Source organism: Strix aluco, chromosome 1 (assembly GCF_031877795.1).
Source record: "Strix aluco isolate bStrAlu1 chromosome 1, bStrAlu1.hap1, whole genome shotgun sequence".
Classification (NCBI taxonomy): domain Eukaryota; kingdom Metazoa; phylum Chordata; class Aves; order Strigiformes; family Strigidae; genus Strix; species Strix aluco.
Window position 1 is genome coordinate 164,139,895 of NC_133931.1, and position 15,000 is coordinate 164,154,894.

At 45.3% G+C, this 15,000-nt stretch overlaps 1 protein-coding gene across 2 annotated transcripts in view; it reads left to right on the forward strand.

Moving 5' to 3' along the window:
* ITGA9 (integrin subunit alpha 9) overlaps positions 1–15,000 on the forward strand; it is a 228,970-nt gene that overhangs the window by 15,280 nt on the left and 198,690 nt on the right. For both annotated transcript variants that reach the window (XM_074843942.1, XM_074843951.1), the window contains exons 4-7: positions 1,064–1,187; positions 8,848–8,915; positions 11,433–11,562; positions 13,137–13,222. In XM_074843942.1, the coding sequence (XP_074700043.1) occupies positions 1,064–1,187; positions 8,848–8,915; positions 11,433–11,562; positions 13,137–13,222 (408 nt within the window). The remainder of the gene's footprint in view (positions 1–1,063; positions 1,188–8,847; positions 8,916–11,432; positions 11,563–13,136; positions 13,223–15,000) is intronic.

Below are 15,000 nucleotides of genomic sequence, written 5' to 3' on the forward strand. Positions count from 1 at the left end.
TTTCCAGGAAAAGTTGAAAGTACATGGAGGAGACGATTTGTAGCATAGAGGCTGCTCTGTTTGCATGGGACCAAGCCTTAAATGATATAAATTGACACATCTATACTGACTTCAGTGACTTAGACCAGCTGGAGATATGGCCCGGCATGTGCTCAAGTTCAAAGCCCTTGCTGTTTCACACTTCATTTCCTTTTATTCCAAGTAACCCCTGAGCATCAGGCAACTTGTGGTTTGTCTGGCAGCAATGCAGTATTAATCTTTGGAGTAAATGGGTTCTGGGAATGCGTGAACCAGGCTCCACGTTGCTTGTACATGTGCCTGTGTGTGGCAGTTGTACTGAGCAAGTGTCCTGGTGAGACTGGTTTAGCTCTGGTTTTGCAGGGTGGTCTTATTCTTCACTACAAAGGGAAAGGCACCCTGATCTCTGCAGCTCATCTGCACCTTGACTGATGTTGCCACTCTTGTTGCCACAAAATCTCTGGTGTTTTTACTTAAATTAATTACCAGTGAGCAAGGCCCAGCTCTTCTGTCACCAGAAACAAAGCTGCCTTTCCCAGCAAGACATGCCTTTGACTCACACATGCATCCTCTGGTGGGATAACCTTCTGATAAGGTCTTAGTAACTTTCTGAGTCTTAGCATCCATTCTGATCCTCTTGCGTGTATTCTCAATGTCTTTATTCCTGGGTTTCCCCCTTTTCTGGTTTGGGTGGATTCTGTTAGTGCATCTTTAGTTACAAAAGCTTCACTGGCCATGAGGATTCATACACAGTGAGAGATTTTGAAATCTCCGGCATGGGCTCTGTCTTGCTCTGAGAGCTGCTGTTTTTCCTGGTCATGCATGTGAAGGCTGAGGTCTGAGCTGCCAGGTCAGGCAGTGTCATGAGCTGCAGAAGATAACGGTGAGAAGATACTTTATCTAGAAAGAGTAGGAACTAAGGAGAGGACAGTGGAGTCATGGGGGCAAGGCAATGCTGAGAGGTCCTGTTCATGCGTGCTCTGCTTTGGTTGGAGGGCTCTCCTATGACTCTGGGTCAGTAATGCATGTGATGTGATCTGTTTAGGCATGTGCGCACCGCTGGAAAAACATTTACTACGAGACGGAGTACATCCTGCCCCACGGCTTCTGCAACATCATTCCCCCCAACCTGCAGCCCCACGGGAGGAAGCTCTTGCCCTGCTACGAAGGTAAGGAGTGGGTGCTGGGAGCAGGGCTCACCTCCCTTGCTGCACTCTCATTTTACAGCTGCTGTGTTTTCCCTTTATTTGCAAAATCATCCACAGTAACCCTCACTAGTGATATTTTTCTTTTCTTTTTTTTTTTTTTTTTTTGAAAACATATGCCTGCCTTGTGGCACAGCTGCAGTGGTCGGGTTTTGGGTGAAGCTGGGAGAGTAGAACAATGACTGAACAGGTCCTGTGACTTACTCTGCATGGTCACAATTTCTTAGAGGAATAATACATTCCTGCATTGCATTTGTGAGACAGCAGCTCTCTCTTCTCTTATGTGAATGATCAGTAGATAGTGATCTGAGCTTGGCCTCTCATGCTTTGCTGTGGCACAGAGTAAAAATCCTGAATTACGTGCAATCAGGAACCAGTTTGCCCATTTTATGGAAACACTTTCGTTTTTGTGGTGTGATTTATCAGAGCACTAGAGGGGGGAGAAAGGGCTGCTTAACACCTTGCTCACTTTGGGGAACTTCTGCAGCATTTTATGTTAAACTGCTGCTGTGTTTTGAGTGCTGTAAGGTGTCCTGGTCCTTGTCTGGAACCTCTGAAGGTCTGGGTTTGGGGTCCATGGAGAGGGAGGGCTCCAGCTCTGAGTGGGGGGGGGTGGGGGGGGCTGTGCCTGTTGGTTTTGCTCCAAATCTCAAGTGTCAGCGTTTTAATTTTCCAGCTCTCTGGTGCATGTGAGACTCTTGTATCGTGTTTCCTTTCCTAAAGACTTCTGAAGACAGTGTCTCCTCAGCCAAGAGCAATTAACTAAACCAGAGATATGAGTGTGTTAGGAAGAAGATAGCATATCTCCTAAGATTTCTTGGTCTTTGGAGAAACATTTGGGGGAAAGCACCTTCTCGGTTTCTCCTGTCTGTCCTGGGCATCGTATTTCCCCTCTCGCCTGTAGGAGCCTGAGGAAGTGTGGGTGTTTGGAGGCCAAGACACAGCAGGGTTTGTTGTGGGCAAGACCTCTGATTTCATGTATTTATTTGCTTTTATTCATTTCCCCCCCCTCTCCAAGGTTAGCAGCAGGCTTGCTGCTGACATTAGTAAGTGGGAGAGGGATAAGGTGCTAGACGTCCTGGCAAGTTTCTCTGCTGCTGGTGAGTGGCCGTGTTGCAGCTCAGCAGCCCATGAAGCCAGCTCTGGGGCAGACCTGGCTCACAGTCCTCCATGCCCACTCTTCCTCCTGAGGCAGCTCCTCCCCTCCCTCTAGGCTTTGCTCAGGGAGTTGCCACCACAAACCTGTGCACCTTCTGGAGATTGCTCACACTTGTGTGTTGAGTATTTCCCAGCCCTGAAATCAGTCATTTGAAATGGGAGGGGTTTTGAGTCTCTTGACCCAGCCATGCCAGCCGCTCCGTAGCAGAATACAAGTCAACTATGTAAGCCTTCCTGTTGTGAGCACTGTCCTACTATACTTGTCTTTTTTTTTTTTTTTTTTTCCCCTTCCCTTGTTCTGTCAGCAAAATCAGGATAAGGCCTCACACTGAGGTAATGCAATCTGCAAACTACAAATCATCTGATGCTAACTTTATGGTCAGCGCGCGCACGCAGGGACGCTGCCGGGGCTCCCTCTGAGCCTGTGTCACTGCTCCTGCGCTGCCTTAAAAGCGGCTTGCCTGAAGCTGTGGCAGGGAGGTGGTTTCTGGAAGAGACGAACTGCCTGTGTTTTTCTGTGCGTCATGTCTTCGGAGTAAAACTGCTGCTAATCTGACAGGATATTTGCCAGGAATTGCTAGAAAATAGAAATGTGTGGGCCTAGTGCACGCAGAGCAGCCAGTGGAAAGTTGGCAGGGCTGGTGCAGTACGATGTTGGCTTAATTTCACTCCATGCTAGAGTGAAAATTGGAGGTTTGGGACTGATTTTCTCCTCCCCCATCAGACATGAAATCACAAAGTATCACGAGGGGTGGCTGCATTTGTTTACTCCTGGATCTTTTAGGTTTCAATAAAACAAGCTCAAAGAGAGAGATAGCCGTGGTATGTCACGCAGAGGGATTTGTTGTTTGAGGTTTGCTGTGAAATAAGATTGCAGTCATCCTTGTAACTTTTTTTTCTTTCACTTTCTGGAAGAAGAAGAAGAAATTCTCCTCCACTGACACTGAGGAACAGCCCAAAGCGGGGAAGCAGCGAGTCTGATAGGGATAATAAACACAGTGCGTAATGCAGCTGAAGTGCTGCGACACCAAGAGCCCCTGCGGCCGTCGCTGGGAGGCTGCCGGACCCGCGGCTCCAACCCTGCACTGGGGAGCACGCCTTGGCCTGCTGAGGTCCCGGTGTCTCAGCCTTCTTGGGGACTTGCGACGCACGAATGGGTGCCCGCAGACACGTGCTCGTTTCCAGAAGCCCCGTGGTTAGCACAGGCAGGGCAGTAAGCCTGCTGAGAGGCTGGTGTGGCTGCATGGTCCACAACCAGAGCTGGCTCTTGCCTACCTGGTGAAGGGTGTAGGCCAGCTGAGTGCATATCAGTCTCCATCCATCTGTGTGTCTGCACCTTGATAGGGATTATTCACTTGTAGAACAAAAGTCTTGTGCCAGAAAAGGAGAGGAGTCTGACCTTGGGACAGACATACTTAATGCATACGGTATGTTTTCTCTCTCCACATAAAGCAGGCTTAATAATTAAAGACAAAGGAGGAAATGGAAATTTCCTGACTGGATGGTAGTGGTACAACATAGTAGTCTCAATCCATCTTATTCTTGTCCGGCTTCCCTGAACGGGCTGACAGAAGTCTGGAAGCGATTGAGAGCTAATGAGAACAGCAGCAAGCCTAATAGTTAAATGCAATCTCTGAGTAGGAACTAATCTGGTTTATATGAGCTGGATGTCCTTCGTGGTATAGCTGGTGTATGGAGCCACGGTCTTCCAGGCAGTGCTTTCACTTGGTTATTTTTCTCATAGTTTTAATGGCCTTCCAGAAAAATGGAGCTGCCTCTGCATTCCCCTGATGCATTCAGTTTGCAAAGAAGAAGGGTGGCTGCGTCTACTGTGAGAAGCAGCCCAGCTGATGGGGAATGCTGGGGTGGTTTCCTACTCCTCTGTGGTAGTAGTTGGTGGTGGAGGTGGGAAAGACTGATGGACCCTTTGGTTAGTAAATAAGGGGAACAGCACATGCTCACATGCCTCACCTCCAAAGGGATAAGCAAGTTTTCCCACAGGGTTCAGACCACATTTGGTTTTCTGGGAGCCATCGGAACATCCCTGCTTTGTGGTGGAAACCCAATACCACAATTCTAGGTCAGAAAGATTACTACTGTTTCTTCCTAGTGTAGCGAAACACTGTAAGATAGAAAGGAAGAGGCTTCCAGTGCAAATGGTGGTTTCCTGTAACTGTCCACTTTGCTTCCATCTATGAAGATACAGGATTTTATTGCAGTCTGGAGCTTATTCTAGGTTATGGCATTGAAGATTGCGTAGAGACTTTTAGAGAGGTTTCCTCAGAGAAGAGGTTGAGGAGCATTTGCCTTCAGAATCTTCACACATCACAGCTTCTCCTTTTTGTTTTTATATTGTTTTATCCAATTACTTCTTCCTCAGCCTTACTTCTCTTATAACCTGAGAGCATCATGGCTACAAACCACTACCATCTTCTCCTCTTTTTTGCTTTATGTATTTATTCATGGCACATCTTCAAAGTCACAGAGGCAGCCACCTCTTCCAGACTCAGCTTCATCTTACTGCTTTGCTATCAGCTGTTGCTGCAGCAGTTAACTTTAGTGGCTTGCGGTCTGTGTAATCAGGGGTGCACAGAAGTCTGCAGGCGATGGGAAAGAACAATAAAGAAGTGTAAAAACAGAGGATCTATTCATGACAGCAGTTACTGCCTGGAGCTATGCGGAAACTACCGAATCCACTGTATGCAATATCTAAACCTCATGCAAATGTTGCTATTCAGGTGTGCAAAAGCTGTGAGCTGACACAGTAACTGCACAATTTCCTGCTGGTTGATCATTTCACTGCATTGATGGATGGATGGCACTGTCGTTTGAGTGACAGGTGTCACTACAGTGCACTGAAGTGGAAGGGAGGTAGAAGCAGTCTTGGTTTTCATGCCTTTTGGGCTCATCTGCTGCTTAGGAGAGGCAGAGTGGCTCTAGGGAGGAGGCAGAAGTCTGTGATGCTGGGCCATTAGTTCAAGCAGATAGTAATGGCAGTGTAAGTGGCTTAAAAACCACCGAACATCACATAAAGCCATGAACACTGTGGAAGTATGAGCTTCAGTGGACATACCAACTCAATTTATTGTACAACCATTTAAACCACCAAATCTTTCCCATTCCTTATGCATTGCAGTTAATAATTTGGTTCATTTAAAGAGTGTTTTTTCATTGCCTGACAATGAAAACAATAATGTGTGTGTTTCTGTTCCGTTTCTAATACATGTATTGCTGATGAAAATCAGCTGTGCTGTGTCCTCTGATGTTGGGACTTTTGTTTCAGGTTACTCCTAGATCTGAATTTGGTGTCTTGTTTTTTTTTTAAGTGGGCAAAATTATATTCTAATAAAACAATGCTGTGAATTCAACAAGGTTTTTGTCCTGATTGGAGAAATGGTTCAAATTTTGTACATATAATGTTTTATCAGAAGAAAATCCTCTGCTTGTCCTAAGAAACGAAGTGATTTTGCATGTTTGTTAAACACTGCTGCATGAAGCTACGGATCTACCTACCACCCTTGAATAGCTGCCTTGTTCCATTGCTAAAGCTGCTACTGTTCCTTCTGCTGTCCTCCGATGGTTTTACATGCCCATGGATTTTCTTTGCAGCCGAATTCAGGGGACAGCTTGTGCAAGCTGGATCACTCGTGCCTGCAGGCACATGTGGACGGGGCCTTTCAGGTGGCTGGAGTTATGGGGGGGCGATGGTTTGGAGATGTTCAGGCCTCACCCAAGTCTATGGCAAAGCTCTGATGGCTGGGGAAGCTGCCATCATGTTTGAGGCTTTTACGCGTTGCTGAACTGTGAAAAAAGTTCTAGAAAGCTTGTTTATAAAAGAAGAGAAGGAAAAATTTGAAAATCCAAAATAAGAAACAAGTTTTATTTGCCTCCCAACCCCCAGTGAGGCATTCCCAGTGGTTATGTCGTTATTCACCTGACCTAAATCACTGCACAAGTTAAATATTTTATGGCAATTTTCCTCTTTTATTTTAAAGCAAATTGAGCTGTGTGTTTCTTGAAGGAGACACTTAAAGAAACCATGAGCCAAACGTCATACAATTTTATAGGGAAATACAAGATTTTAAATCCATCAGATTGTCAGCGGGGCCCTCTTGCAGCAGTTGGTTATGGGCCTGACACACAGAACCACTGATGCTCTCAAAAGAAGTATATGCGTTAAGAAATCCCCTCTCCTCATGTTGCAGATGATGGGCTCATTTGGCTTTGAAGAGGCCGGGCCCTGGCCTGGGTTGTGAGTACGATCTAGCAGGGACCACGGCCTCTGGGTGCTGTGGTCTGGTGGTGGGCTGGCAGGCTGGGTCGGCCATCACTGCAGCCCGGGGGGGGCTTTGGAGGCAGGGCGTGGTGCTCGCTTACACTGCCTGAGCATCAGCCTGAGCCCCTCTAGTCCTCCATCAAAAATATATATAACCTGTAAAGTGGGATTTAAGAAGGCAGTCTCTAAAGCCTTGAGCTCTGGCGTGACAGAAGCCTCCTGCCAAGGTTAGCAGGTGAGGCAGAAGGATACTTCCAGACCTCCGGGGCCACCGTGGCTAGCGGCCTTTTGTTTCGAATTACAGTAAGTTGAGTGGAAAACTGGGAAGAGGCAAGGTCTGCTCACACTTCAGTACATCATGTAAAGGGAAAAACTTGGCTGGAAGTGAAAACATCCGAGTGGGACAGACGTGGAACTTGCTGCATTTCATCCTATGCAAGGGTGGGAATCCAGCCATAGCAAAGGCAGGGCCTTTAGGACATGCACAGCATTGTTTTTCAGGAAATGCCAGAGGGAGAAACCTCATCTCCTCGGCTCTCTGAATAAAAAAATGTTCATATCAATGAACAAATATTTTTTTCCCAGGAAAGGAGTGCCTGGCTCTGTGAGAGACTATATAGAAGAGGTAGCAATTCAGAGCCCCAGCACTTTCTGAATAGCCGTGAGCAAGTATGGGCATCATTTCTCTGAAATTGTAGTCGTGCATTCCTACTAGGAAACCCAAGCGTGCTTCTGGCCCTCCTGGTCTGCTGGGACACACATCTGCTTTGGCAGGACCCTGCCTTGCATTAGGCATTTGGGCTGTAATTTGTGGATCAAGTCACTGTTCTGTATGGTCTTTCCAATTCAACCTCTCCCTGTGCAACTGATAGGACCTCATCAAATTCTTTAAAATCTGAGCATCTTTACGATGTTAGGAAGAGACTATATATAATATATCAAGGGGGAATGGTGAGTGTGTCTGTGTGTATATATATCTCTAAACATACACTATTTTGAAAAACATCTGTGAGAAGGCAGTTTATAATTAATTCCTTTTGATTTTCAATAAGATAAAGTGCAACAAAAAGGAAGTTGCTTGGTTCCAAAGAGGCAATCTGCTCATTGATTTCATTAAAATTTTTGTAATTTAGCAATGAGTTAATGGTGCTTACTTAAATAAACATTAAAAAAATTCACAATTACCAGGCTATATGGTGAATGTTTTTGGAGCCTAAATTACTGTAATATGCAAGAAGTGACAATATGCTGAAGCTGGGCACTCATTAGTATGGTAAATATTTGAAAATAATGCTCTGGAAAAAAACAGCGAAGGTTCTGATCCAGCTCTTAAGTTTCAAACACTCCTAAACCGAAAATGTTTGGGTTAAGGCAGGGTAGAAAATGATTTATTTTTTGGTTTTTTTAGTTCCTTCGCCTCCCACCCCAAATTTAATGTATTTCTAAAAATATTTTTTTCCTCTTCTGTAAAAAGATAAAATAAAAATTCCTCAGGTTTGATAGGAGAAACAATTGCTACATAAAACACAGAAACAAAAACTATAGTGATGCTGGTTGGGTCCCCTGTGAACTGGAGCTTGGAGCAGGGGGCCATGACAAGCAGCAGACCTGAGCATCCCTCAAATGAGCCTGTTTGATCACTCAGAAGCACAGCGCCCTCTCCTCACTCACTGCCTTGCTCTGGGGCTGGTGTCCTGAAGCATCCCTCCACAAGAAATGTTTATGGGGACTTTTGTGACTGTCACTGTAGGGGAAAATCACTTTATTTCTCTGAGGTAGTGATGGACCTGAGGATTAAACCTGCTAGTGCAGGGTTGGTGGCACACAGGCATCTGCATCACCTTTTGATCCCCCCTTTCTAGCTGTGCTGATCTGGCTTCCGGAGGTGGAAGCCTCTTCTGATGCACCTTTACTGGGGTGATGCTGCTGCTGTTATCATGTTGCTGTAATACTGCTTATTTAGCAGCACGTTGGCTGTCGCCCCAGTTTCAGGCCCCTTGCATTACCCCCCGATGTGTGTGAGGGTGCTGCCATGGTGCTCACTGGTGGCAGAGCCATTGATAAAACCCAGGAGCCCTGCATGCTGGAGTCTCTCCAGGCTGTGCGTGTGGCACTGCAGTCGGCTCAGGTGGAGAGCATGTGCCGTGCCAGGGATGACCACAGTTTGTTTTCTTTCCTTCTCCCATCCAGAGTACAAGAAGAAGTATGGGGAGGAGCACGGCTCGTGCCAGGCAGGGATCGCGGGCTTCTTCACGGAGGTGAGTAGGGGCAGGGACGGGGTTGGTGAGCATCTCTCCTGCCACATGCCCCAGGAGGGGAGCCCCGAGCATGGCTTGGAGAGGTGGCTGAGTGCTGAGCATGGTCCCTTCCTGCCAGCAAACACCCTCCTGCCTTGTCCAGCCTTCTGGGTGCCTGCATCTTGAACAACGCCTGCCCAGGGGTTCATATGTAGGGGGGGGTGTGTGTGTCTCAAGGTCTGTGGACAAGAATGAATGAATTGATCCTGGGAAGCATCCTCAGGGAATATTTTTATTCTGTACACCCCAAAACTTGCATAGAGGCATTTCTGTGTCTAACATCAACTCTTTACTTTAAGTGATGATGTAAAACAGTCCTCCCTGAACCGTTTTGTTTATGTATGTCTGCATGCAGGTATATGTATCTGTGTGAATATACATATGCACATGCATATACATACATAAGATAAACACTTTTTTTTTTTCAGTTCTGCTTCAGTTCTTTATTACAAAAAGATAGAGAAAAAATAGCATGGTAAAATATATGCTTCAGAGCTGTTCTAAATACTGGACTGAAGTTTATCAGCCATGTTTTAATTATGTTAAGGATGAATTTGTTCCTATGTGTATGTATTGATTTTTTTTGTAATGTTTCAGGGTTAGGGTTTTTTGGGTTTGTTTTTGTTCTTTTTTTTAAATTTTGTTTTGTTTTTTTAAGGAAAAAAAAAAAGCTGTTTCAGTGTCAGACTCCTTGTTACTGTCATGTTGAGTGTATAGTCACTCACAGAATCACAGAATCATCTTGGTTGGAAAAGCCCTTGAAGCTCCTCCAGTCCAACCATGAACCTCACTCTGACCGTTCCCAACTCCACCAGATCCCTCAGCGCTGGGTCAACCCGACTCTTCAACCCCTCCAGGGATGGGGACTCCACCCCTGCCCTGGGCAGCCCATTCCAACAACTAAATTATATATAATAAACCAACTCCTAATTATATATGCACTGGTCTGCAGAATTTATTGTCTAGGCTGATATCAGCAGAATAAAGGTGTCCTCTCTGAAATGGCAGAGGGTGATTTCTGAGTAAACTGGGATGGCAGGTGATGTTGCCACAGTGGCACTGTCCGATAACTGGATGTTCAGCCAGCAGCAGCTGTTTCCTGGCTTGTCTGCTCTCTCCAGCCTGTTTCTGTTCCCATGCTTTAAATCCTCCTTTGCTACCCTAGTTCAAAAGATATCTTTGAACTTTCATTGCTTCAGCCCGATGGCATCTCACTGAGCAGGAAACGCAGATAAATGGCTTTTTAGGTCAAACAGGCAAGCCCCTACCGTATATTCAGCGCTGCTGATGGTAGTCGTTCCTGCTGGTAAATGATCCCTTGACCTCAAGGGCATGGCCCCTCCCAAGGAAAAAAGCTGTTGCCAAGCACGTTCTGCTCTCTGGTTGGGTTTGCAGCCCTGTCCCCATAGTCTTATTAGAAAAATCTCTTGTTTAACATATCCCCCTGACTGGAACTGGTCAGCCAAAGGGATCCTGGGTGTGGGAGCATTTTCCCACAAGGATGGAGTCCACCCGTGGCCTTGCATTGAACGAATATGTGAGGCAAAGCAGCTGTCTCATGTCTCCTCCAGGGATGGAGAACTTACCTAGGCTTAATGCTCCCCAGGCTTGATTTGGTCCCTTGCTGGAGGTATTTAAAACCACATCCAGGAGTAAGGTTTCCCTGCAAGAATGCTGGATGCTTTGAGGCAACATTTTCCCACTCTTTCTTGCATGCAGATGTACCTTGGATTTTGATTCAAAAGCATTATCCATGGGCATCTACCTTTGGATGCTGGATCAAACTTTGCCTCATTTCTGGCCTTTTAAAATCCTGAATCATGCTGGGTGTCTGTAATGAAATATAACCAGATTGTCTCTCAAAGAGCAGAGCGTATCTGAGGACAGAGCAAGGCAAAATATTCCAACCATGACATAATGCACACCCTGCTTGTTGAGTGCATAGCAGCTCTTGAGCTTCAGAGCAGTAAAATCCAAACCCTGTGTGCTGTATCCTTCATGATGCAGATTGGTGTAATGTGTCAGCCAGCATTGGGGCATGGTCTGTAGCTGAGTGTTGGGTCTGGGTGGGCTAGGGTGCTTCTGACACTTGGTGAAGGTCTTCAGGTCTTCTGGAGGATGGTTGGGCAAGGCAGCAGGTGGAGAGAGATTTTTGGGAGGACTGTGTTAGCAGGGATAAGTTTGATGGTTCATAAGGCTGAGGGAGGTCTTCCGTCGAAGTGGCAGAACAGCTGAGCAGACGTGGGCCATAAAAGAGGAGACTGTGTGTCTCTAGGGTGTGTGCAGTGACCTCCATGTTTGGGAAGAAGGATACTCTCTACATGCACACAGAATGGAGATTGTTGTAGATGGTGTTTTAAGTTAATATCATGTCCCTTCTCCATTACTGTGTAAAGCATGAACTTTTGTCCAGTTTTGATTGTGACTTATTTTTTTCCCCATCCTTTCCCCCACGCCCTTCTGTTTTTCCTGTTGTAGGAGCTGGTCATCATGGGGGCACCAGGATCTTATTATTGGACAGGAACTGTCAAAGTACTGAATCTTACTGACAACACATATTACAAGCTCAACGATGATGCTGTGATAGCCAGGCGATACACATACCTTGGTAAGCAGCTGTCTGGTGCTCACTGTGAGAATGGATCGGTCCAAGAACATATTTCAAGGCTTTAATGCTGTAAAGTTGATTCTGGGTTTTTTTTGGTGGTGTAGAGTGTTTTTATGAGAAGTGTGAAAGGAATAATATCTGAATTAAAAGGTTACCTATGTGGAAAGAAATATAAGCAAAGAAGTAGCCAGAATATTCAATTTTTGTTTGCTTGTTTAAAAAAAACTTTGTTATAATTTTTTTGACTAATATAGAAAATGCATTTCAACTGAAAAGCAGGTTGGATGGTAGTGGGCCTCCTACATTCCTGCTTTTGCCTTGTGACGGACAAATTATTTGTCATTGGTTAGGCTGCATGTCTACTTACACCTGCCTTTAAAATGGGTACAACACATAGTTACAGAATGTATATTGCAGACACAAATTTGTTTCAACAAAAATAGCACCATGTAAGTGAGTCATTGGGAACAGAAGGAGGTTGTGAAAGGATTGGCTATAGGTTTGGGTACATCTTTAACTCAGTTGATTTTACTTGCTCTAAAACCAGTTAATGTCCCCAAAATACTTAAAGGCTTCCACCTAATTTCCAGTGCCTAAGACTGTTGAGACCTAGAAGGCATTTCAGTCAGTAGTTTGATACTGTTTGACTAAAGACTCACACTGACCTCTCTTTTTCCCCTTAACCTTTAGTCTTTAAAAAAATACCACTTGGAATATGCTGCTTGATGATAGCTAATCGAGGAGTGTATATATACATATTTAAGGACATAAATAGATTTTGTCACTGATAGACCTGAATTATAGTGTTTACCATGTAGACGAGAGCCTCATAATTTACAGCAGAAGAGCAAGGCAAATACAAGACAGCCTTAGAAGGAAAGCACTCTACTCTTCTTTCGTTATTATATATCATTTTAATATATCAAATAAGACTGAATCTTTGATCTCCTTCTTTCAAATACACTCCTTCTTTCTTTGATCTATCTTCCCATTTTTCTTCTTGCCTAAACAAAAATCTTTTTAAGCCATTAACTTCTTTGACCTCTTTGCCTACTGTCCTCTGCTCTCCCCCCACCCCATCCCCCAACCAAAAAGGCACGTAATTTTCCAAGCCTTCCTGGGCAGTGATTTTAGCCAAAGGAGGACACTGCTGTCTGGTCAATGTGGGACTGTTGCTTTTTGACGTGATACTTTCTTTGCAGTGATGTAGTTTCTTTGTCTGTGTGTGCCTGTTCCTGTTTTACCGCTTCCCTTTCTGCACTCGTGCTTACCAAGTACCTGCTTTGTGTGTCCCTCACCCACCTCCACACACACCTTTTTTCTCTCAGCTTTTGGAAGAGTACTGGAGGGCGTACTGTGGCTTCCCACTGCAGTGAGCTTTTGAGTGGAATATTGGCACATCCTGAGCAGAATGACTGTTGGATGCAAACAATGTGCAGCCCGGGAGGAGCAGTGAAACCTGACGAGTGTGATCCAGCTGGCTGACCTGTTTCTCAGGCTCTTCCTTTTCATGATTATTTATTTATTTATTTATTTCCTCTCTCCTCTCCCACTCCACCCCATCTCCCGCTCAGGATATGCGGTGACAGCAGGTCATTTCTCTCAGCCAACTACCACGGACGTTGTAGGAGGAGCTCCCCAGGATGGAGGCATCGGAAAGGTGCGGCTTTTTGTCAAACAATAATGTGGTCGGATGCAACAGGGCAAAAAAAGTAATACTGATGCAGTTCCCACATGTTTGAGAAGCCAAGAGGTTTTTGTCTACGGGGTAGTTTTGGAGCACTGAGCAGGGGAGAGGTGAGGTAGTTTGATGAAGTCATCAGTTTTCTTTACCTGTCCCTCCTGGTGCCTCACATCCCTCATCCCTCTCTTTCCTCTCTCTCTCACCCAATCCTTACAGTAGTTATTTTAATGAGACACAGGCAACATTTCTTTCACACTGCTTTTGTTTAGGATTTGTAACATACAGGTATCACTTAAACCTTGCCTGGAAATTAAAATATTGATAAAGAGAGTTTGTCTTCTGATTGTTTTCTTCATACATTTGACTGTTTCAGCATTTATGTTTCAGTACCACCCCTAATAGCATGAAAAGCCATTTACTAGGTGATTTGATATCCCTCTTAAAACTTCATAATACCTTCATGTTTAGTGGATTAGACTCTGGGTTTCTGCCAGCTGTACTTAGAAATCTTGGTGATAATCTCTTGAGAAGGAAAAAAAAATAGGCATACCTAAGTTTGATGTCCCAAAGATGTAAGCAAGTGAATGGCTAGATGGAAATGGCTGGTGAGTTAGCTGTGCCTGCCGTGTCTGTGCCAAGTAGCCAGCTGCTATCGGGGGAGCCAGTTGACTCTTACACACTTCTGAAACAAAGGTAGAGAGTGGGAGTGGGGAGAGGGAGGGAAGGGATGTAAAGGATGTGTTTTTGTCCCACTTTCTTCAAAATTCAATCCTTTCAAGACCTGCTGCCACCATGTGCTTGAACAAGGATGTCCTGCAGCCCCCTTCCATCTTTCTCCCCCTGGCTCTCCTGCTCTATAGGGACATCAGTTGTAGCTGAGTCATAACGATAAGGAGTGAGAGGTCTCCACTATGAGGAACGATGGCCTTTGGTTTAGGCAGATTATTTTTGGCAGTAGCCGTGTCCCAGAGGGTAGCAGCGCAAGTGGGGAAAATGGTATAAAAACAGAGGATGAACACGGTACATACACCTGATCTGGCGTGACTAGGACATACGGAATATAGTAGCAGTGCGGTTGCTACTGAGAGGACACGTGCATGGGAAAGACATAATTTATTTGTCTCAGGTGCTGTTACAGCCGCTGCAATGCACCTTCCTTCCAACCTGTTTTCTCTGTGGAACAGATACAACTTCTGTACAAGGAGGGGGGAAAAACCAGCTGCTAACATAAGATCCATGAGAAAGCAGCTGGCCCTGTAGTTTAAAGACTGCTGCTCTAGTTGCAAAAGCTCCTGTTATTCTCTCTTGGCACGGAATGTGGGTAGCAGGAACACGTGGCAAAGGGGCCGTAAGAGGTGTTGAGTACAGGACATTACACTGAGCAGTCCTGTCCTGCTTTCCACACTCTCCAATAAGCTAATCCTTTCCACTTCCCTGATAGAAAGTGATTAACATTGTCACACCCTTTTCACTGAAGGTAAATCCAAGACACTTAATGAAACTGAGTCATTTCTCCAAAGTCACTGAGAGTGTCATTAGTTAAGACTGGGTTTGGAGTTGTGACACCTGGCAACGTGCTCTTGCTGCTAAACATTCGACTGCAAAACCTAGGGAGTCCTTTATATCTAGAGCAATTGTCCGCAGTAAATCTGTGCTGTGTTCTTGGCTGGAAACAGCTTTGAACTCTGTCTCGCCACCTATTAATAACTCGCCACATATTCAACTATGTCAAGTGCTTGGCTCCGCCACGTGGC